At 39.2% G+C, this 24,137-nt stretch overlaps 1 protein-coding gene across 8 annotated transcripts in view; it reads left to right on the top strand.

Annotated features, from left to right (window-relative positions):
* The window catches only part of HECW2 (HECT, C2 and WW domain containing E3 ubiquitin protein ligase 2), a 415,090-nt gene that overhangs the window by 222,785 nt on the left and 168,168 nt on the right, over nt 1–24,137 (top strand). For 7 of the 8 annotated variants that reach the window (XR_014265176.1, XM_082466948.1, XM_082466947.1 and 4 more), the window contains exon 3: nt 23,453–23,560. Coding sequence is in view for 7 of the 8 variants with exons in the window: in XM_082466948.1 (XP_082323074.1) it covers nt 23,453–23,560 (108 nt within the window). In the remaining variant the exon portion in view is untranslated. Of the gene's footprint in view, nt 1–4,830; nt 8,420–23,452; nt 23,561–24,137 lie in introns of those variants that run through there. The other variant, XM_082466951.1, reaches the window with a different exon arrangement.

Here is a 24,137-nt window from a genome sequence, read left to right as displayed (position 1 = left end):
CTTGTACTATTATTCTTTACTGAAGGAAGTTTTTAAATTTAAAGAACAATAGCTTTTTTTTAAGATTGATTGAGTTGTTTAAACATAAACTCTAAAACAGATTAGAAGGTAAAATTACAAATCCTGATGATAGCAGTTTATAAGGGAAATGCTTACAGATCCTTAAATATAGCTTTGTAGGGAAGGGCGGCAGTGAATCAAGTTGTAACAATTTGTTCCAGGAAAGGCATTTTGGATGAATGCCATCTATTTTTACAATGATGTCTTATGATTTTAGTTTTATCTACTCCACTTAACCTTTCCCAAAGTGATTGCTGAAGCAAATGTATGTAATACAATAAAAAGAATTAACATAATTATAATTTCTTTAGTTAAAGGCAATTCTTTTTCTCCAACAATGTTACTTGAATTTTAATAAAAGTACTGAATATAAGCCTGGTTGAATCATGTTAGATAACCTAGGTCCAAGTGACTTCTGAGGTCAGTTCATCTAGCCAGTTGCCTTCTTGGTGGACTGTCATTAATCTACTTAGTATTCATATTTGTCACAGAAGTAGAATTCTGAAAACTTCTCCAAATAGTCCAATGATTTAGATCTTCTCTATTGAGAATAAAGACAACACTAGAATCTGAGAGCTACTGATAGTGAGTAAATACTCTGTGCCAGGCACACTGTCTCCTTGCTTTATGTAGCTTTACAGTCCTCTCAAAATCATGCTTGTTATACATTGTTATTATCCCCATTTTATTTATTTAAAAATTTTTTAAAAATATTTATTTATTTATTTGGTTGCACCGGTTCTTAGTTACAGCAGGCAGGCTCCTTAGTTGCAGCTCGCCGGCTCCTTTAGTTGCGGCACATGCAGGTGCTCCTCAGTTGCAGTTGGTGGGCTCCGTAGTTGTGGCATGCAAACTCTTAGTTGCGGCTCGCATGTGGGATCTAGTTCCCTGACCAGGGATTGAACCTGGGCCCCCTGCATTGGGAGCGCGGAGTCCTAACCACTGTGCCACCAGAGAAGTCCCTATCCCCATTTTATAAATGAGTGAGTTAAAGTTTGTAGAAGTTTACTCATTTGGCCAATGTCACACAGCTAATAGGTGTCCATTTTGGCTGCAGAACCAGTGCTATTCTGTGCTGCCTTCAAGCTGTCAGAGAGTTCTTAGTCATATGAACTGACTAAACTGACTACATGAGAAAATGTCTTAAATTGGATTAAAAAATGTTAAGAAAACATAATGAACAAACTTAGTGTGTGACATAACTTTTAAGCATCACAGAACAAACTTGGATATTTAAAGCTTGGCTTTATTCTCTTTTAAAAATGAGGCATAATTATTTAGTGGGAAAAAACCCTCATTTTTCATTCTTCCTGGCTAGAAATCTTGGCAGCTAGGAGTGCTGTTGCTATTATTGTGAGTTTGTTTGTTGTGTGTACAGATTCATGCTCCCAGATTCTCCATCCCCACCTTTTATAAACACCATGTTTAACTTGGAAGAGGAAAAAGTTATTTTTGGCAACACTGGTAGAGCAAAAGTAGCAACTGCAGGGGGGCATGAAGGGAAATACTGACCTGAGCCAGGAATTGTAGAAATATGTCTAGCATTTAACTTCAATTCTGTTTAGAATGCAGGTCTCTAACAAGAGAAAGAATTATTATTCAAGGTTTACTAGGAGGCAGGAAAACTGCAAAATGAGATCTGTGTCTGTGTACTTATGACTGAAATAATGTACTGATACTTTGTGCTTCCTATTACTGTTTTCATTGCCAAAAATCATGAAAATCATTAGCTGATAGGGCCCAATGCTAAGATGGCTAGGCTGCTATTTGAGAATAGCCTGAAGCAATAGTTTCGTGTCAACAAAGATTCACAGACAGAGTATAGATATTGTATAGATATAATATCTACACCCTAAAGTGATAAAGTTCATCACTGAATTCTCAAATATTAAAACTCAAGGATTTCTTTGCAAGTTGAAAGATACACATTTATCATAAGTGAAACAAGGGCTGCTTTTTGCTGTTGAAAGTAAACTTTTAGGAAATTTTACCAAAATGTTATTCTAAGAGGTGGTACGATCTAAAAAAATGGTTGGTCAGTTCACGTAACACATAGTTTGGTGTATTGCTGACAGATTCAGAGTGAGTTATTATGAGACGATGAAGACGTTAGTTCGGACAGTCATTCAATAGATCATTTCTGGCCCCTAACCTTTGGAAATGATATTACAGAAAGCCACTTTTATATCAAACCCTGGGCTAAGAGGCTCCCTGGTCTGACCAAGCATGGCTCATTCTTCCATCTAGAGTATGCCAGAGTTTCTCAGATTACCTATGGTCGTTCAGATCCATCACAGACACTGATCTTTCGTTAGTCAGAATAAAAATAAACTATTAGCAGAATGAAATCGAATATAAAACAAGATCCACAGAATATAAGCCCACATTTTTATTATTAGATTGAACAGACTTAAAATTACTCTGACAAATTTCTGTAAAAGTTTCTAAAGGGCTCAATTTCTGTACTTTTCTCAGGTGATTAACAGCCAGCTTATGGCCCAGTGCTGGCCCATGGCCCATATTTTGAGGAGCACTGTTCTAGATTTAAATACAGACAAAAACTTTTTTTCTCATGTTAGCGTCCCTTCCTGTCTCTTCATTTTTCCTGTACTTTCTTGTCTTTTTCTTACATAGTTTTCCTCTTTTCTTAAGATGGATTGAAAATAATCAACATGAGAATTGTTAGGGTAGGTAACACTGCAAAGGTACAAAGATGCATGTCTCTTTTTGAGTTTTCTACTAAAACGAATTTACAAAATCAAATATGACATTCACATACACACATACCTTAATAAATGGTCTGTTGGATTTTGACACCGGGTCAGTGTCTCTTAAAGTGTGGTTTAAGGACCAACTATATGAGAATTAGCTTGGGTAATTGTTTAAAAATGAAGACTACTAAGACCCATCTTATACCTACTGAATCAGAATTTCTCTGGTTTGCTCTATGAAATTTTGTCTGAATTTTAAACATGAGTCTCACCAGTTGATTCTAATACACAATAGAATTTGAGTTATACTCTTTCAGAGTGTGGGAATCTGTGTGGTTATTCGATTCTGTATCATACACTATGGTGGTATATTATAAGTGCCAATTCTGAAATGTCCACTAATGTGAATATTTTGGAATCTCTATATATGTGCTTTCAGCAGAGAATCTCCAGGATATTATTGGGTTCATTGCTATCTCAGACATATACAAAGCCTTATTGGAAAAAGGTATGTTCTCATTTTACAGACAGAAGCAAAGAACACACATACACAAATAAAATAATTGTACATCCTTCTTTATTGTAATGATTTTACAGCCTTCTCATTTTATTTTCAAAGTTTTACATACCTAAAATCTATTCTTAAAATCACCTTGCTTTATATAATATAATTTTATTTGGAATAAAAAGTAGCATAGCTACAGAATCCATTAACCATGTAATTGAACAGTTGTTATGAATTGAATGAGGCATGTGGGATTGTATATAAACCACATTAATATTTCATTTTAAAACACTTGTCTTTACATTAATCTGAGGTTAATACAAAATTTATTGATAAGGAAAAATATTATATTCTTAGGTGTTAATACCAAATTCACCCATAAGGAAAAATAATATATCCTTAGATATATTATTCAAGATACACGTCAGTCAAATAAAGGAGCCTCTGCTATAGCTGGATCTTTAGTTCAGTAGTGGAAATTACTTAAAAAAAAAAAAAACCACCACATTTATTCTTATTTGTGTATTCCTTTCCGAGTTTTTGGCACATTATATCACGTGTGTGTATTTGTCTTTTATTTATTTATTTATTTATTTTTTTATTGGAGTATAATTGCTTTACAATGGTGTGTTAGTTTCTGCTTTATGACAGAGTGAATCAGTTATACATATACATATGTTCCCATATCTCTTCCCTCTTGCATCTCCCTCCCTCCCACCCTCCCTATGTATTTGTCTTTTAGAAATAGAAAAGTGAGGGTCATTTATTCTTGTTTAGGAAAGCAGTAGATCATAATCCTGATATTTTGTCTTGAATGGACAGTGATAAAGGGATTTCCTTATTCACTTAAGGTAAGAAAATCAGTTCTTTGGGGACTTCACTCTCTTCCCAAGCATAATGATAATTTCCCAGGTAAAACTGCAAAACCCTAAGAAAGTAATAGGTCCATACTTGTATTTACTGAACTCAGAGTACCACAAGAATGTTGCTGATATGAAATTATGCAGGCTGCTGGAAAATTTTCCTCTGGACCTTTCAACCTTGCCATTGTGTGCCCTTGATCAAGTTACTAGACCTCTCCAAACTGTTTCCTCATAATAAGGATAACAAGACCTCTTAGAATTGCTGGGAGAACTCTATCAGTTAATGATTCTGAAATACCGAGCACAGTTCTTGGCATTGGTGAGTGGTAGTAACTGTTGGGGAATTTGTATAGCAGTGGGAAATGTGTGGGTAATCTCTGATGTCATGCAAACTCTAGATTTGAAATTCAGCTGGTTTCCTGCTATGTAATCTTGTGTTAGCAAGTAATTCAATCCATCTATCCCCCATTTTTCTTAATCTGTGAAATGGGGATTGTAGTGACGATTCCGGAAGGTTATTATGAGGATTAAATGAGGGAGTGTGTGCCTGGCACATAGAAGTTTCTTAATAGATGATAGCCATTATTATTTTTATTGAATTTGATTGCATACCACTTTCTAAACTAAATTTAAAACAAACATATTTCATGTACATGTGTCTACCTGAGTTTAGTTTTGAGCGTCCTCCCCTTGATCTTTTAGCAGCTGTCTCATTTTAAAATTTATTTTCCAAAGCTTTCTGATTTATACACAAACCGATGTGTATTTCCACTGGAAGATTTTGGGAATCCGAAAGCAGAGCGATGATGAAATGAGTATTCATCTGGCTGCTTTACGAACACAATTTCAGAAGAAAAAGCAGGCAATACAAATTGCAGCAGTTAGGCAGACCCTTGCTGCAAGACTTCAGTAATGCATGTGAGTGATGTCAGACTCACAGGCATGCTAAATGCATAAACACAAAGGAAATTCATGATGGGCTTTTCAGGAAGAGGGTTGTTGCTTCCTGATGTGCTAACCTTGATTCTGCTTCGTGTTTTTGGTGCCAGCATAAAGATAGGGGGAGGAGACACTGTTGGAGTTTTCCATTGTCAGTCTGTTTTGTAATCTAAGAATTCTGTTTTGCTCTTCTCTACCTTATTCTTAATAAATATTCTGTGAGCTTTGGGGAATAAACTACTTCAGTTAAGTGATGTCTTTAATTTATATGATTAATTCATTCAGCAGCCCCAAATCACAGTTCTACCCACAAGCATCCTTGTTGATCAGTAGATCAGAATGTTGAGAACTGTGATAATCAGTTGGGCTTTCAGAAGGAGAGCTTAAGGAGATGGGGAAAGGGACATTTCCTCTCCCTTATTCTTAAGCTTCCTTTTCTCTCCCTATACACTGATGCTTAAATTTTCTAGTCTCTTCTCCTTCCATGGCCTCATCCTTCCCTCATCCTCTGTGCTCTAGTCACACTGGTCTTCCTTCAGTCTCTGAAAGGGCCATGCTGCTTCCTACCACAGGGCCTCTGGCCAGCTCTTCTATCTGGAAGGAACTCTCTCTCCTCTCCCCTCCTCCCCTCCTCAATTCCTAGTCGTCCATTTAGTCCACACAGCGATTCCTTGAGGGAACCTTCTCTTATTCTCTGGGCTGGGTCATGTCCCCAGCTCATCCATTGCCTTACCACCTTCTCTTTTTCCTTTGTAGCATGTATCATAATAGTAACTAAAGAATTCACTTTATATTTGTTATTTAGTGTTTCTCTATCTAAAATAGAAGCTCTGCAAGAAGGAGGAGGGGCTGTGTTTGTCTTGTTCGCATATGTCTCCCAGTGCCTAGCACCTATATGATAGCATAGTAAGTGAAAACGCTAAGGTGTTATATGGATGCAAAATTGGTATTAATGTGCTTCACCATTTTATTTGTTGCTATGGATTTTTTTTGTTTTTTCGGTGTTTTCTTCAAGGGTGTGGTTTGGAGGAAGGAATGGCATATGTAAATTTCAAGGCCTGACACTATCATCCTCTGGCTGTACCTTCTCAGTACAGTAGTTTATTGTGAGTGAAGAGGTACTGGCTGAACTGCTTGTGTTTAGGAAACAGCATCCCCATGAAAGGGTACATGTATGTCATGGCCTTAAGGCTAAGCTCTGACGTTCGTCTAACCTCCCTTGCTCCACTCTATAAGTTTCTTTCATGATCAACTTGGGAAAGTCTATGTTCTATTATGACAAAGGCTTGTGCTGTGGAGAAGCAGATTTCCTTTACATAGGAAAGTAGCCTGTTTGTCACAAGTGAGTGTCAGTGACACGTGGATGGACCAGAACCTAGAGTTCAGCTAAAGTGGTGTATCTGACAAATGTTACAATATTTGGAAGGCAAGGAAACGTGGCTTGGAGGGCCAGAGTGGTGGGAGCATCAAGTGGGTCCAGGGCCCTGGGAGTTGAGTGGAGGTAAGGGTTAAACACTTTCCTAGACTGGGGTTGAAAACAGAGATACTGACATTGTTGAGAAGTCTGTTGTTCATAGGCTCTCGTCATCTTTCATGCCAATAATAGGAAATAAATTCATCCTTTCTGGCTTACTTTTTCTAATCTCCTAATGGTGACTGAGGCTGCTGTGGGCCCATTGGCCACCTATTAATTAATGAGGTCATGGCATTTTCACAGTGTTATTTGGGGGAGGCAGTGTATTATAACAGGGTTTGGGCTTGGGTGTATTCAGATCTGACTTTAATCCTGGTTGTTATCACTTTCTCTCTGTGAGTCTCAGTTTCCTCATCTGTAAAATGGACCTAATAACACTATTGACCTCAGTTTTAGAGTACGGTGGCATTCATTAGAGACTATTTCTAAAGCATTTACTATGTGTTCCTGGTACATAGTAGGCATTCCGTACATGCTTGCTATAATTGTTGTTTGCTAGGACATACCTAGAAATCCACAATGATTTGTCCTAAGACGTGGCTGGGTTTGCATGTCCAGAAGAGGCCTGGACAGGGTTGGGGTGGTTCTGGAGTGACAAGCTTGCTGTGTTCACTCAGTCTATTCCAGAATCAGCCCAAAGTTCTGTGGACCTTTGAAGTTTCATGGCAAACTATGTCTGGGTTAAGGGAACAGTGGAGAGGAAATTGCAGCCACCAAATGTACCATGGAGCTTAAATCTAGTCTGCCCCACTTCACAGCAAAAGCACGTGACAATGGAGGACATCTCATCTTGCTTTCCTGGAAGTTTTGCTGGAAAGAGATGGTCTTGTAGCCTTTGATTGTACTCATACATTCAACCAGCACTTAAAAATTGCAATGATGGCACTGGGTGGGTGAAGAGCTTTACGAGGCCCCTCTCCCCATTGAAGAACAACACATCTGAACTGGAGATTCTCACACCGCGACCGCTTCCTAGAATAAGACAGGAGTACCAGCTAAATTGGCGATTGTGTCTATTTTTGCATTAAAAGTAGGGTCTGAAAATAACTACTGATAACCACATTTGGCGATTTTCATGAAAGCTATATGCTATATGAAAAAGTTTTAGTCCTTTTTTACAGTTTGAAACCACAAGTCCACAAACTCTATTCTGGATTGGCTAGGATACTATTTCAGTAACTTAAATTAAGGCTGTATCTGATGAATGGTAACAATAAATTAGAGTTTCCCAGATAGTGGCCACTCCATTCTGAGCAAATCAAACAGAAGAACTCCCTCTCTGTGATAACAGTCAGCTTGTTGACATCAGCCCACTGTGTGTGTGAGAGTGTGTGTGTACACGCATAACTTTTTCTTTGGAATTCTCCCATGGAAAAGCAAAGGAAGGAAGCTGAGGGGAGGATGGGGCGATTGTGCATCCTGTGCTTTACAGGGGCGTGGCCACAACTGCCTCAGCCTCCGGGACACTGATACGTGATTTTTTTTTTCACTTCGGATGCCTGAACAGTGATAAGTCTTGATGCAAGGCAGGGGCGGCTCTCAGTGTTGTTTACAGCTGGACAGGAGTCTCCTGGTAGCAGCCTGCCCGAGTCCCACTCAGTATTTCACTGCTAGAACTTTGGGGAAGGGGGAGAGCAACGGAAGCATCTGAAGCGGACCTGCAGAGCTCCCCCCGCCGCATTAGGATCTCAGACCCTCTTTGACTTCAGTTCGGGCCACTCTTATGAATGAAATTGCCAAGTGGGTAGGCCAGGTGCATGGTTTGAAGGAGAATGAAATGTTTCTTCATGCTGCTTCCTAAATCTGGTTTGAAATGATGGATTCTGCCCTGGCAAAGGCAGAGAGGAACTCTTTGGGATTTTATGAGGTAAGGTATTAGAAAGTTCTGTGAAATGAATTCCACTCTCATCTGATTTCTGTGTCCAACTGTTTGGGATTTACAGTTGTCTCTGCCTTTCTTTTTGAAAAATTCTTAGTGCTGTCCCCTCCCAGCTTGGTTAGGGACCATTATTAACAAATTCTGTAGTGCATTCATCACATTTAGTCATTTGACATCTCAACATAGGAGATCAGTGCTGGGATTAAAGCTTTTGTAAAACGTTTACAAATAAATATGCAGTCCCCTCACTGAATTTCTAGAGTCCCACTGGTTTTAGAGGAATTATTTTACTGTGAATTTAAGTACAGGTTCTACCTACAAGAATGCTTTTGAAAATGGCATTAGACTGAGTCCAAAGAGATTTCATGACAGGTCATCTGCCTTTGGAATAATAATGTTTTTGATGGATTTAAAAACTCTTCTCTCAGGGAATGAGGCGTTAAAACAGATTTATTTATAATGTAACATTTTTTGTGGACAGTATTCATTCATAGGGATTCACATTCTAGAGACTAATGATTTAACAACAGTCTTACAACAAAACTTTAACTCAAGATTAAAACCATGTTTTTAAAAAATATTTTCTTGTGGAAACTGTGGCAAACTGGCCCAGTCTTCTATAGACCTTATAAATCTGCTTCAATTAATTGTTTAAAAACTGGGATGAATGCAGGGCAAAATTTCAGTTCTATTTTAATTTTTTCAAATTAGTGTTTTTGAATGAAAAAAAAAATTTTTTTTTTGGGCTGTAGGCCAAAAATCGTTCTCAAGGGGGATGGGGATGTTATTTTTTATTGTCATAAAGCATATAATTGGCATTTAGTGCCTGGGAGCTGGGGATGCTTAACCATTCCTACAATGTACTGGACAGACTCTTACAAAGAATTATCCGCTAGAATGCCAGGAGCATTCTTATTGAGAAACATTGATACATGCTCAGTTTAATGAAAAGGAAGTTGATGATTTAGTAGAGATTCAGGTGAGCAGTCTAATCTCTGGGAAGGTTATCCATCTTCTGATCAAGACATTTTGGGGAAGGACCCAAGGGAGTAGCCACTTGGCAAAATTATTCTTTAGAATCAGTAGCAATAACTGTTCCAGAAAGAGATTGCTCCCACATATTTCTAATTAATATTTTCATAACTAGTTTGGATTAGCTCCAACAAGTATCTGGTTCATTTCAATAAGGGCAACCTCCTTTTTTTTTTTTTTTTAAACTTTGGGATTTATTTATTTATGGCTGTGTTGGGTCTTCGTTTCTGTGCAAGGGCTTCCTCTAGCTGCGGCAAGCGGGGGCCACTCTTCATCGCGGCATGCGGGCCTCTCACTATCGCGGCCTCTCTTGTTGCGGAGCACAGGCTCCAGACGCGCAGGCTCAGTAGTTGTGGCTCACGGGCCTAGTTGCTCCGCGGCATGTGGGATCTTCCCAGACCAGGGCTCGAACCCGTGTCCCCTGCATTGGCAGGCAGATTCTCAACCACTGCACCACCAGGGAAGCCCGGCAACCTCCTTCTTTAAATAAAGTTATCTATTACAGTTTCCAGTCCTTATTATATAAGCTCATTAAGATCAAAGGAGTAATTTACCCTGAACCAAAGGATGATTTGGTACTAAACTTATATTTTATAATGGTACATTTATCAGAATCTTCAGTTATCATATGCAATGTAAAAGTAACATCCTGGAAGATATAGAGGTTGCTTTTAAACTTCACTTAGCATTAGAAGGAATTACCTATGAGTGAGAGCTTAGTGTATGCATGGTATTTTAAAAAATAGAGGAAAGAAAGGAGGATATATAGTCAAAACATTATAATTCCTGATAACTTTTTATACACAGTGCTGTGACAGAGATTCCCAAGTTGAAACTGTATTCAAAGTCGTGGATTTATTGTGTAGGGAGATGAGGGCACCTCTGCCTGACTCTTTATTAAGCCAGGCTTAAAGCTCATTGACAGAACTTTCAGCTTTGAGTGACCCTCCGCCCAAGAACTGGGCAGTATACAGATACTCTGTGTGGGAGACTGTGCTACATGGCATAGTACATGGCATAATGTACAATTACTGTACATACGGCCTGCACTTTTGCTGCCTGGTCATTTGGCATCCATTGCTTAAGAAAGCAGAGTCTCCAAAAACATAAAAATAACTATGCTTTTGTTTTAATTTATTTATGAAAAATCAGAATAAGACAGTGTCTTTAAAGGAAATAAATTTAAAAAGGTGGAAGGAAAGAAGTTGAGGAATTGTGCTTTTGAGTATTAAAAACATAGCACTCTTTAAAAAGGATGAAATAAACACCTACACATGTATAATAGCTCCTAATATGAACCAGGTTCACATCCTGTACACATGTCCTCCTCACAGCTTTCTGAGCTAGGAGTGCCATTATCATTTTATAGAATAAAGAAATGGAGTCTTTGCAGTTTTAAGACTTGCCCAAGGTCATAAATTCTGTAAATGGGAAAAATGGAATTTAAACTCAGGTCTGCTGTTTCTTGAAGTTCTGGGATCTTAGCATCACACAGCAGCCACAGCCTGGTAACACCATTATCAAGCAGTATACTACTTCCATTGCACCTGTAATAAATGATGTGTACCTAAAAACAAAAGCCATACTACACCATCTACAAGCTGGCCCTGCCTGTCTCTCTGATCTCATCTTCTCCCACTCTTGGCCTCATCCTTCACTCTGCATCACTTTGTTGTTCCTAGGAACACAGTGGGCTTGTCCTGTTTCAGGGTCCTTGCATTTTCGTTTGTTGCCTTTTCCCAAATCTCCCAGTGGAAAGCAGTCTCACTTCATTCAAGGCCCTGTTCAAATTTTTCCCTCATCAACCGACATAAAATAGTACTCTCCCACCACCCTCTCTCCCCCTCCTGCTCCCTGGCTGTCTTTCTTCAACCCATGTCACCACCACCTGACATTACATTGTCTCTACTACACTACCTGACATATACATTATTTTGTGTCTGATTATTCATCGCTTTTCCCACTGGACCAAAATCTCCACAAGGAGAGGGACTTTCCCTCTCTTATTCCCCCTAGGATCCCTGTCACTTAGAATATGGCCTGGCAGAGAGGGGATGCTCAGTAAATATTTGTTGAATTAATTTTCAGTGATTTTCATTTCCATCATCACTTCTGTAATTGTTTTCTTTCTGTTTTTAGGCCTTAAAGTCTTCCTTCTAACTCTTGTTAGCCTGTCATCACCTTGCCCCACGTGATGGACCTTTAGAAAAAGATCATTTACCTACTCTCTCTCATGAAATTTCTTTAGCAATATGAAGTCTTGTTCTGATCTGTCAGCTTTGGTACCAGGAAGGGGATTGAGGCATTTTAGTGTCATTGTTATAGAATATTCATAAAGGGCCTAATAGAGAATCATGTGCCAAGGTGTTTACCAAGCTACCATGTGCTGACCATGCTTGACCCTTTGAAAGAGCTGAGGCTTACATTCTCATTGTTAAAGTGTAATCGCTGGAGGAAATATAGCCATGCAAACTGTGATGGGGAAAATTATGTTCTGACAGCAATGTGTACTTCATGAAGACATTGGAAATTTTTAAGCCTCAAATTTTATAAAGGTCACCAAATTCCTGCTGATATTTCTAACATGAAATTGGCTAAAACTATTACCAGTTGCATATTCTGTTTTCACAATGGTATTTATTATAAATTTTTAGAGTAGCCAAATTAAATAGATTGTTTGATATAAGTAAACTTTTAATAATTTTTTCATTTGAGGTATTATCAAAGAATTTGAGTTTCCTATGTTCTATATAGGACAGTATTCAGTTGGGGAAAAAGTAAATGTTAATTTAGAAATGCTCTGAAAGCCTTCATCAGGAAAAAACTTGTTTAAGATGTTTCAAAGGCCTTTACCAGAAACTGGTTATGCGATCTTAAGGAAGCTAGTTCATCTTTTTGTGCATTGGTATGATGGATTATAAGCTATAAACAAAGTTGAATGTCAGCTCAGCATAGCAATGTGATTGAATTAATTAGAAATTCTTGTTATAAAGATTGAGAGTTTAAATAAATTGATCTTAAGTTAGTCTAATAAAGCTTAGTGTGGAATTTGCAATATTGTCCTTGTTCTTCTCTATTTTGAACAGAACAGAGATCTCTTTAAAAAGGCTTTATGCATTCCTTGGTGAGAATTTTATTTTCCTCCTTTGTATATTTTAACAATATAATACTGATATTCAGTTAATGCCATATCATCATAATTAAAAGAAGATATGACAACATCTTTTGTTCAACCAAATATGAGCACCTACTATGTGCCAGGTATTGTTCTAGTTACTTGAGATACATCAGTGAACAGAATAGACAAAAGTCCTTGACCTCTTGGAGTTTACATTCTAGAGAGAAAGACAATATACAAGAAGTGTAAGTAGATTATATAGGATGTTAGATGGTGATAGGGTTATAGAAAAGAAATTGAGCGGAGTAAGATAGTCCAGGAATGCTGGAGACAGGGTAGTTTTAAACCGGGCAGTCAGGGTAGATTTCATTGAGACAGTGATATGAAAACAAAAAAGAAAAATAATTTAAGGAGAGGATTGATGCATAAGGATATATTGGGGGAAAGTTTCAGACAGGTGGACCCTGAGGCAGAATCCTGACCAGAACTTTGAGGATATTGTAAAGGAGGAAAAAAACTTTATTCTCTTAGGTTTGGCTACTGGCCCTGCAAATCAGACTGACAAAAGACAGATTAACAGGAAAAAGGGGATACAAATTTTAATAGATGTTAAGAATTTTATTTCTACTTGCATGAAGCCTTCTTGTATATAAAATGAAGACCCAAAGAAGTGGTTAAACTCAGGGGCTTATATGCTACTTTAACAAAGGACAATAAATTGTGGAGAAGTAACTAGACAAAGGAAGGGGGGGTGGCTTCTGTGGGTGGTAAATTGTGGGAAGGTAAATATATGGGGGAAACTAATGGAAGATAAGGGTTGTTTAGGAAGGTTTGTTACGAAGACTGAAGTTGGTTCCTTCTCCATTGATGAATAGTGATTAAGAGTCATCTTACTCTTCCTGGTATGGGAGAGGGAGACACATTTACAGATGGAAATTTATGTCTTGCTTTTAGACATAAAGGGGGAGAGCAGAGGGCTGGTTGCTTTCAGCTCAAAGTGGCATATTTTGGCCTGGCATACTCTTAATTCCCTTCATTACCAAGGAGTCCAGTGCAGCTGGAGTGGAGCAAGCGGGGAGGGGGAGAGGGTAGGGAAAGATGAGGTCAGAGCTCTAATTTTTTGGGGGGGTGGGGAAAGGGGCTGCCAGATCCTGTAGGGCACTATTAACCTCCAAAAAGACTTTGAATTTTACTCTGAAAGAAACAGGGATCCAATGAACAAGAAGTAAGACATTTTCAATATGTAAACATTACCTATGTTTAAAGTGAATTCTTCTGTAAACCCTCTCTGACTCTCTGACTGAAACTCTTGAGAGGTATTTGCTAAAATGAAGCCAAGTGTTTCATCTCACTGGTCTGTTGGTGGTTCCCCCCTTGTCAAATGAGTGTTTAATTGACTAGTTTAGGATCAGGTATTTTATACAGGAAGTTGCTTAGCAGGGCCTCCTGCCTCTGCCTAGCACGTCTGGAGGTCTGAATGTTGAGGAGACCCCTCAGGGGTGTGGTTAGGACTTGGCTATAAGTTATGTCACCCAGCCTGGATCTACTGAAGCATATAACATTCTTCAGATTGGGCTGCACCACCCCTGGTGAGGCCTCCCATAGAGGAGACAACAATAGCACACCTCTCTCATACAGCGGTGTGAGTGACACTGAATCAGTATATGTGCCTCACTCCCCCCAGCCCCCCTCACCAGCTCCCTTCTTAGCGGGGCACACGCCCTTCAGTGCAAATATCCCCAAGGCCAGACTTTACCGACTTGCCAGAGGGTCTTCTCAGCCTCTGTTGCTTTTTTTGTCCTGTAATGTGCCAGTGTCTTTTTCTCTCATCTCCGGCACATTATAATCAGCAAACCTTTCTGGTATCTATCAATATAAGAAAATATTCAAGTGGCAGTGGGCGCATTCTCATTTGATAGCATGGTGTCATCATTGCAATCCCTAAATATGTCGGATACTCACACTCTTTTTTTTTTCCATCCAGGGAGGGTGTCAGTGTACAGAATTGGGCATCTAGGGACATTGGGTTAAAATCAAATGCCAAGTGTGCCAATTCATGAAGTTTGTGCGTGAATGCTCATAGCACTGAATAAGATTGGTGCTCTGTTTGGTACAATCAGTGGTAAAGGGTCACCCCCTCACCCACCTGCAGTGTAGTTCAGATCTCAGCCATTGTCAGAGTTTTGCTCTCCCATAACTTGCCTAGTGGGATTCCATAACTTGCCTAGCACATGCAGGTGAATTTGCAAAGTTTTAACAGTCAGGCAGCCCCTGTGAAGATGTGTTTTTGCCCAGGTCTAGAATGATCATTTTGATTCAAATTGTAGCTTAGGATTGCTCTAAATCCCAAATCCTAGACAAGGCATCTAATTTCTGAGTGTAGCTGGAAGAAAGCCAGGCCTCTTTATGATCCAACCTCAGGACATAGGTATATTCAATTTTTATCCAAAAAGTAATTTAAAATCAAGTTAGATGTTTATGCCATTTTTCAAGAAAATGTAGGGAGGAATTACTTTAAAACAAAAGAACATTTGTAAACATCATTTTTCATCTGTCACGGTCTGTCACATGGCATCTTTCTTACAAAATTTCTTATCTTTTTTCAACTCCCCTAGGTTGACTGATAGAATAGTGAGGACTTTGAATACCTTTTTTGTTTCTATTTTATCTCCAGTACTGTGTGGAGGTTTTGGAAATATTAATATAGACATAGAAACATTTCCAAATCCCAATTATTTTGGATATGTTTAATATGTCTGGCCATGTTTCCTATATATGCCTATTCACAGGACATTTCTGCAATCCAAAAATCATGTACAGAAAAAAAAATTAATCTTTAAAGGATGATTTTCACACTGATCTCTGTGTGTGAAATATTACAGGGAAGGAAGAGTTTGATGCATAAAAGACTTTATGCTTACGTTATTTTAGGTTTTTGTGGCATTTTAAAAAGAATTCATTTATTTTTAAAAATTACTCTTTACAATCATATTGTAAGTTAATATAATTAATCCTACTTTTCCAAGTAAGAAAATGATAATGTCATGGGACCTAGGGAACAACAGTAACTCTTACCACTGAATTCAGCTCTAAATATGCCACTTGTTTGTTGCTTCTGATGACCATTTATGGAACCAAAAAATGAACCTTGGGAGACAAAACAATATGTCTAGAGAATAGCGAAGCAAAGGAATGGATGGGATACCTTAATGACTGGCTTAAATGTGTAGACCTCTGAAAGGATATCTCCATATGCATCTCCCAAAGACACTTCAAACTTGAGAGATCCAGAGCCATAGTCATTATACACGGTCACAGGGAATGCTAATCATTCCCCTTCGGTTCTCCTTTAACACTTTATAAAGTATGCACACCTCTATCATAGCACTTTTAACATTGCATTGTACCTTATATGCCAGTCTTCTCCTACTGTACTGCCAACTCCTTATGGCAGGAAATGGATGTTTCTGACCTTCATAAGACAGTCAATAAATGCCATTCAAATGAAAGAAGGAAGGGAGGGAAGGAGGGAGGAAGGAAGGAAAGGAACAAGCTAGCAAATGAGAGGGACAGTGGTCAATGAGATGTGCATGGTCCACAGCATTGCTATGATTGCTCAGTTTCCCTGGAAATTACCATGGAACAGATTTTTTCCATGTGAGGTGTTTGTAGTACCTGTATCAGAATCACCTGGTTGGGGTGCTTCCTAAAATTCAAATTCCTGCATCCCGACTCAAACCTACCGAATCAAAATCAGCATTTTTGAAGGAGCCCCCAGGATATTCATTGTGAGCAATGGAGTTGGGCAATCGTTGCCCCAGAGGATCAGTTAGCTAAAGGGGAAGGTAGCCAATGATGATTTGTGACCTACTGAATGTGCAGGAGATGTTGGTAAATCTGCTTATATAGAGATTTTGTTTAAGACCCCAAGGTAAAATCATGTGGTTCTCATTAAGGGAAGAGGACTATTTCTCACCTAATTAACCAAATTTCTGAGAAAATTCTCTGAGCTACTATACTCTGCAGTTAACAGAAGAGAGTTAGTTCTGTGTGGTGTAATCTTATATCCCTACTCCTTTACTTCTGGGTGCGAACACTTTGTTTCTCCCTTGGAGATGCAGACTTAACATAAATAATTCCAGTATTAAAAAAAACTTAATTGGAATAGCCCTAGAAGAGTACAGTTGATGCTTGAAGAACATGGGTTTGAACTGCTCAGGTCCACTTATACACGGATTTTTTTCAATAGTAAATACTACGGTACCATGTGATCCATGGTTGGTTGAATCGCAGATGCGGAAACTGCCTGCGGGTAAGGAGGAACCCCATCCGTATGCAGAGGGCTGACTATAAGTTGTATGTCGAGTTTTTACTTCAGAGAGGGGCGGTGTGCCTAACCCCTGCCTTTGTTCAAGGGTCAACTGTAATTTTAAAAAACACTAAATGAAATCATTTTCGGAAAGTATCATGGATTGCTAAAATAAGGCAAGAGTAAAGATTTTCAAAAGTTTTCTTGATCATGTTCCCACAATATTCACAAACAGGAATGAAAATTATATTAGAAGGATTTTAGGGCTTTTTGGGTGTGTGCTTTGCCTTTTTATTTACGGAACATGTACTGCCAACTAGATTTACAAGAGAACAAAGAATATGTAAGAGACATGAGTGGACAAGCTTCATATAAACCCTGCCAAACAAAATTAGATTTAGAAAAGATATTTAGGTACATGAATTAAACATCTTCAATGTTTCTTTTTGTAATTATATTCCAGCTAGAAAGTTACCTAAGTATCTAGAACATACACTCCTAGAATACAGACTCCACTGTAACTATAACAGATATTTTAATCTTAGTAAGAAGGGAAATAAAAATGTGGATGGGAAAGGGGGCAAGGAAGGCAATGGTCAAAGAGCAAAAGCAGACAAATATGTCTCATGGAAGCTGACATGTTTCTCGGTTGAGAGGAAGAAGCTAAAGGTCAAGGTGAGAGAATGTGACTGATGGAAGGGTTTGAGTCAAGGGCACCACCATAATGGAAGGTAAAACCCTGGACAAGAAAGCAAGAAATACATGTGGGTTCAGAAAAGATGGCAGTAGGGAGAGGGAGAAACCAGGGAAATGGGGCTTGATGCCCTCCATGTTCTAGATGCCATAGTGTGTGTGGTACCCTGCTGTAAGTCAGAGGGTGGAAATTAGAGGATGTGAGGACAGTGAGACAGATTTGAATAGCTCTTAAGAGAAATGGGGAAGGGAAGTGGCCAAGTGTAAATGGAAAAATTGATAATTGGCTTTAAAGACCAATGACATTTCTTTGATCTATCAGAATCTTTATTCAGTTAAAGGAAGAAATAGATGTATAATTATGTCTATACGATACATGTAGGGAATTTAGAAGCCTTTCTTTGGTGTACTGTTTTTATACTCAGTTATTTTTCTTATTTGGAGTGGGGGCATTTTAAAAAGATTGAGTCATCTAATACAGATGTTAAATGAGGGTGAAGAAAAACAACTTACACAATCTGGGAAAAAATATTCTGTCCTCCAATATCCATAAAAAATAGACCTGAGCAGAGAAATGCTGTCACTGAAAAGATGTTCTTGGGCTAGCCTAGAATGGATTGCAACCTAAATGAAGGTGTTAACCTACTTAAGGAAAAAAGGTTTAGTCTGAAGGACAAGTTAAAATTGGTCTTCTTGAAACAAAGACAAGGGATGAGTCATTCTAGGTATTTTTTAGAATGGTGCCACCGAGGCTGGTCAGAGCTCTGCTGGCTCGCGTCAGTAGGAGCTGGAGCTGTGGGGGAGACTGTGAGAGCCGCCACAAAATAATTTGAACTCTATGCCACCACACTGGTTTATTTCTAAGGATTTTACATTTTCAGTTAAGAATAGCTGCCACTCAGTAGCAGGAGTGCTAGTATCTGTCAGGGATGATGAATTTTCAGAAACATAATCTCATTGGAGAAAGATTTCCATCTAGAATAACCAGAATATTAACCAACTTGGGTAACTTCCAAATGACAGACACTATGCTTGGTGGGGAATAAGACCTTCCCCATGAAGGTTTACAGATTTGTTTCTGGCTATGGCATCTGGGCTTAAAAAAAAAAATCAGAACAGACCCATCAAGCTTCTGCTCTGGGCCTGTTCATCCTAATTCTGACCCATTTCTCATCATATATGCGACATTTGAGTTCCCTATGGGCCTGAATACTCATGGTACATTTTCGACATTTTGCTTCAAGGGGCTAGCCTTTATTTCTTTAAATATCATATATTTAACCAAATGGAGTTGTCCACATAGCCTATGAACCAATGATAGGAGTAAAAGTCAGAGATACATGTTTTATCCCAACCCACACGAGCTGGTGGGTGAACCGAACCCGTAACTCTAGGTCTCTTTCTTGGTGAGGGGTCTGGGGAGGAAGCACCCATAGCTCATCCTCCCTTATTTCCAACTTCTGAGACCAAGGATAGATATTCGTGCAGTGCAGTATTTCTACCTCAAAGTGAATATAACTGGCAAAGAAAAGGTTATTAGTGGCCTTTCTTGGGACAGGAGATGCTGGCACTGGTTCTCTGTCAAAATTCTCCTCCAGGGAACATGTAAGGGGTTGTGTCAAGCCTCAGGCATCACTTCGGTGTGGAGCTCAGTCCTCTCACGATATCTCCTCATCCCATTACCCCCACCCCCTCCTATTTCTGCTCCTTAGTGCCCCATCTTCTCAGGGTCATTATGTCAGAAGTGTGTACTTGGTTTGACTTAACTGATGGCTTGGGGAGAAAAAGTTTAGGAATAGCAGAAGTGCAAACCCTCTTACAGAGAGGTCACACTTTAACAAGTACAAATTTATTAATGTTGCTTTTTATCATTGTGATCCTAATGCATGCTCCTTAAAATGAGATTTGATGTTGCCTCATCTTTCCTGAGGCCTCAAGAGGAAAGTGACACAACAGTATTTTCAGAAAATGTCCCATGTGCATAGCCGTGTTTTTTAAAAAAAAGCATTTTGAACAGCTGGACACCTTCTACTCCCTGTGTCTGTGTTCTGTTCCCTGCAGGGTCCAGCACCTTGCATGTGAGCAACAGCTAATACAATACATTTGTTTGTGAAAACATGAGAGTCCCTGTCCCTATGCCAGCAGCTCTGCCCAGTATGTTTTAGAAAGGAAGAAACTACCTTTGTTGTCTAACCTGGAGAAGTGATGCCATCTCAGCAATTCTGGGTCAAGTCAGGCATGATGCATCTAAATCACTGAGTGATTTTTTTTTTTTTTTTAAGTCATGTTCCTTGCTTTTTTTTTTTTAATTTTATTTATTTATTTATTTTTATTTATGGCCGCGTTGGGTCTTCGTTTCCGCGCGAGGGCCCTCTCCAGCTGCGGCAAGCGGGGGCCACTCCTCATCGAGGTGCGCGGGCCTCTCACTGTCGCGGCCTCCCCTGTTGCGGAGCACAGGCTCCAGACGCGCAGGCTCAGTAATTGTGGCTCACGGGGCCAGCCGCTCCGCGGCATGTGGGATCCTCCCAGACCAGGGCTCGAACCCGTGTCCCCTGCACCAGCAGGCAGACTCCCAACCACTGCGCCACCAGGGAAGCCCCTCACTGAGTGATTTTTTAGGATGGTAGTTGTGTCTATTAGGAATTGTGTTCAGCTGCAAGTAACAGAAACCGAACCACAGGAGCTTAAGTAAATAGGAATTTATTTTTGCCTCGGTAGCAAAAAGCCTGAAGGCCATTTAGGGCTCAAAGGATCATCATGGATGCTTCCAGCTTCTTTCTCTGCCATTCTTAGTATGTGGCGCTCATCTAAGGAGAGGGGAGGGGGGAGAACAAAAAGATTATTGAGTCTGTCCTTTTATCAATCAGAAAAATAACAGCTTTCCCAGAAGTCCCAACCAGTAGAATTCTACTACGTCTCACTGGCCACATGCCACCCTTAGCTGCAAGGGATTCTGGAGAGGCATCTATTTTTAACTGAGCACATTGTTACCTTGGACAGAATTGGGGTTCAGTTGACAAGAAAGAGGATCAAGGGATAGGCAGTGAGCAGGATCTGCCCTGAGGAGCCACATGACATCTTTCAAATCCAGTTTTAGGTGATTGTCTGAGTGCCTTCTAAATATCAGTGTTGTGGTTCTATTTTTGTGATGGAATGGAGTGGATCGCCTTGCGTTGTTTATCTACGAGGGGAGGTGATGCCCTGAATCAGTTATGCCTTTCCATTCTTACAAGAACAGTGGCTGCTTCTTGGCCTTTTCACAATAAAGAATCTTTGACTTATACTGTGCTGATTACAGATAGCAGGAAAGGACCATTCCTCCCAAACTTCTTTGACTTCTCAGTGTGATGAAACCAGTGGGCCCCAAGGACAACCATTGGATTGAAATCCAGTGGAACTGGATTATCCGACCCCTCACCTGGCCCACTTTCTGTTTCTTTTATGTTCATAAGAAGTGAGGTTTTTCTTCTCAGGACTATTCCCTTGGGCTTGGGACCTTTTCTCTCCTCTCTCTTATTTTAGTGGATCTCTTACTTCACCCTGTTGGCTTAATTCCAGCTCTCAGTTAAAGTGTATCCCTAATCTTCCCTCCTGGGAAAGGGATTTGGGGAAGCAAATAAGGTACATCTGATTTTAAGAGCCAGTATCTCTGCACACATTTTTGTGTACCTATAAAACTCTGAATGCTCTCTTTTTCGTGTTTTTAGTTTCATTTCCTATTCCAGGGCCCTAGGACAGAACTTCAAACTAGTGTGATGTGAGCAAGTTAAAGAATGTGAATCCCTTCCGCCTTCAGGGTGGGGCAGAGCCTGGGGCAGCCAGAGCACCCCTACTGTAATCTTAAGTTGTAAGTGTCTCTTTCATGTACTCCAGTGTGTCCTACAAACATTACCATCTTCTTAGTGCCATGAGGTCAGAGAGCTTGGAGAATGCTACTTTCAGGCTGTTCTTTGGATCTGTTCTTTCTGTCCTTCTTCCTCTTTCCTTTTCTTGTATTGACTCAAGGTCTACTGCTACCGACCTTTTGTAAACGATTGTCCTAGCCAACCTGATAACTTAGTTGGTGTCTCCTGAACACTGTCCGTGGCCAACCTGTGCTGTGTCTTGACTCAGTTTCATAGCTCAATGTCCCTTTGTTTCATCCCATCTTGATTCTGTTATATTCTACCAGCTTTGCTCTTCCTTTTCTTTTCTTTTTTTATTAATTTAACATCTTTATTGGAGTATAATTGTTCTACAGTGGTGTGTTAGTTTCTGCTTTATAACAAAGTGAATCAGCCATACATATACATCTATCCCCATATCTCCTCCCTCTTGTGTCTCCCTCCCACCCTCCCTATCCCACCCCTCTAGGTGGTCACAAAGCACAGAGCTGATCTCCCTGTGCTATGCGGCTGCTTCCCACTAGCTATTGATCTTACATTTGGTACTGTATATATGTCCATGCCACTCTCTTACTTTGTCCCAGCTTACCCTTCCCCCTCCCCATGTCCTCAAGTCCATTCTCTACGTCTGCATCTTTATTTCTGTCCTGCCCCTAGGTTCTTCAGAACCATTTTTTTTTTTTTTAGATTCCATATATATGTGTTAGCATACGGTATTTGTTTTTCTGTTTCTGACTTACTTTGCTCTGTATGACAGACTCTAAGTCCATCTACCTCATTACAAATAACTCAATTTTGTTTCTTTTTACGGCTGAGTAATATTCCATTGTATATATGTGCCACATCCTCTTTATCCATTCATCTGTCGATGGACACTTAGGTTGCTTCCATGTCCTGGCTATTGTAAATAGAGCTGCAATGAGCATTGTGGTACATGACTCTTTTTGAATTATGGTTTTCTTAGACTATATGCCCAGTAGTGGGATTGCTGGGTCGTATGGTAGTTCTATTTTTAGTTTTTTAAGGAACCTCCATACTGTACTCCATAGTGGCTGTATCAATTTACATTCCACCAACAGTGCAAGAGGGTTCCCTTTTCTCCACACCCTCTCCAGCATTTATTGTTTGTAGATTTTTTGATGATGGCCATTGTGACTGGTGTGAGGTGATACCTCATTGTAGTTTTGATTTGCACTTCTCTAATGATTAGTGACATTGAGCATCCTTTCATGTGTTTGTTGGCGATCTGTATATCTTCTTTGGAGAAATGTCAGTTTAGGTCTTCTGCCCATTTTTGGATTGGGTTGTTTGTTTTTTTGATATTGAGCTACATGAGCTGCTTGTATATTTTGGAGATTAATCCTTTGTCAGTTACTTCGTTTGCAAATATTTTCTCCCATTCTGAGGGTTGTCTTTTCGTCTTGTTTATGCTTTCCTTTGCTGTGCAAAAGCTTTTAAGTTTCATTAGGTCCCATTTGTTTATTTTTGTTTCTATTTCCATTTCTCTAGGAGGTGGGTCAAAAAGGAACTTGCTGTGATTTATGTCATAGAGTGTTCTGCCTATGTTTTCCTCTAAGAGTTTTATAGTGTCTGGCCTTACTCTTCCTTTTCTTTTGATAAAGGATTTTATAGATGGGAGCTCACCCAACCCCTTTCTTATATATCATCTCATTGCTGGTTGACGAGCAATTGTACCCTTTGTTCTTTGCAGTTTTGTCTTTTGGCAACAGTGACCAACCTGGCCAAGCCCGGACGTGCCATCTCCTTTCCACCTTCCCACCCTCCTCCCTCATTCTCCTGTATAAATGCAAGTGTAGAAATTCAGGGTAATCTGCTGGGAGGAAGTAAGTCATTAACAATAGCGTTCATTAATATTTCCCCTTTATTTTTTTTCCATTTATTTTAGAACTTGTATTAGTCTTTGAGCTAAGGAAAGACAAAGAGGTTATAATTAAGATTAAAAAGTGTTTCTTTGTTTTTTTCAGATGAGAATTCTCCAGCCAACTTCTGGGATTCTAAAAACAGGGGTGTAACTGGAACACAAAAAGGACAAATTGTATGGAGAATTGAGCCTGGGCCCTATTTCATGGAGCGTAAGTAACTAAGTGTGAAATATAAGTTTGTGATTGACCATTGCAGAAGTATGCAGAAATCTATGGAGTCTTTCCTGAATTTTATTGTAAAGGTTTTGGGCTCTGGTTTATACATGTATGCCATGTTGCCCCAAACTGGAAAATATATTGTTTTGGAAAATACTCATTAGAGAATGTTCATATAATTTGAAAAACTTGTGTGTGTAAAATGTACCTGATGAATGTATGGTATATAAATTATGTATGGTTATTTTAATACTTTACACATTTTTATATACCCTTATATCTCATTTTTAATTAATATTATATTAATTACAAGGAGCAGAAAGAATAATTCAAGATTTCAGTTAATCTAAGAATTTTATTTGCCCGTAGAATACTTCACTATTATTTTTCCCAGCAGGAGAATAAGTTTTGCATTTGGGTCTTGGTCTTTCCAAGTGTAGATGAGATAGTGTGGGGCACACTGCCATAGAGGTCATTTACTAGGAATCAGAAATTGACTGCAGATAACCATTATCCAGTTGATCTGATTTATATTGATACTTACTTATAAATACAAATGCTTATATATAGT

Source organism: Balaenoptera physalus, assembly GCF_965194825.1.
Source record: "Balaenoptera physalus genome assembly, chromosome: 6".
In the NCBI taxonomy this organism is placed as follows: Eukaryota; Metazoa; Chordata; class Mammalia; order Artiodactyla; family Balaenopteridae; genus Balaenoptera; species Balaenoptera physalus.
This window is presented reverse-complemented; position numbering and strand designations above follow the sequence as displayed.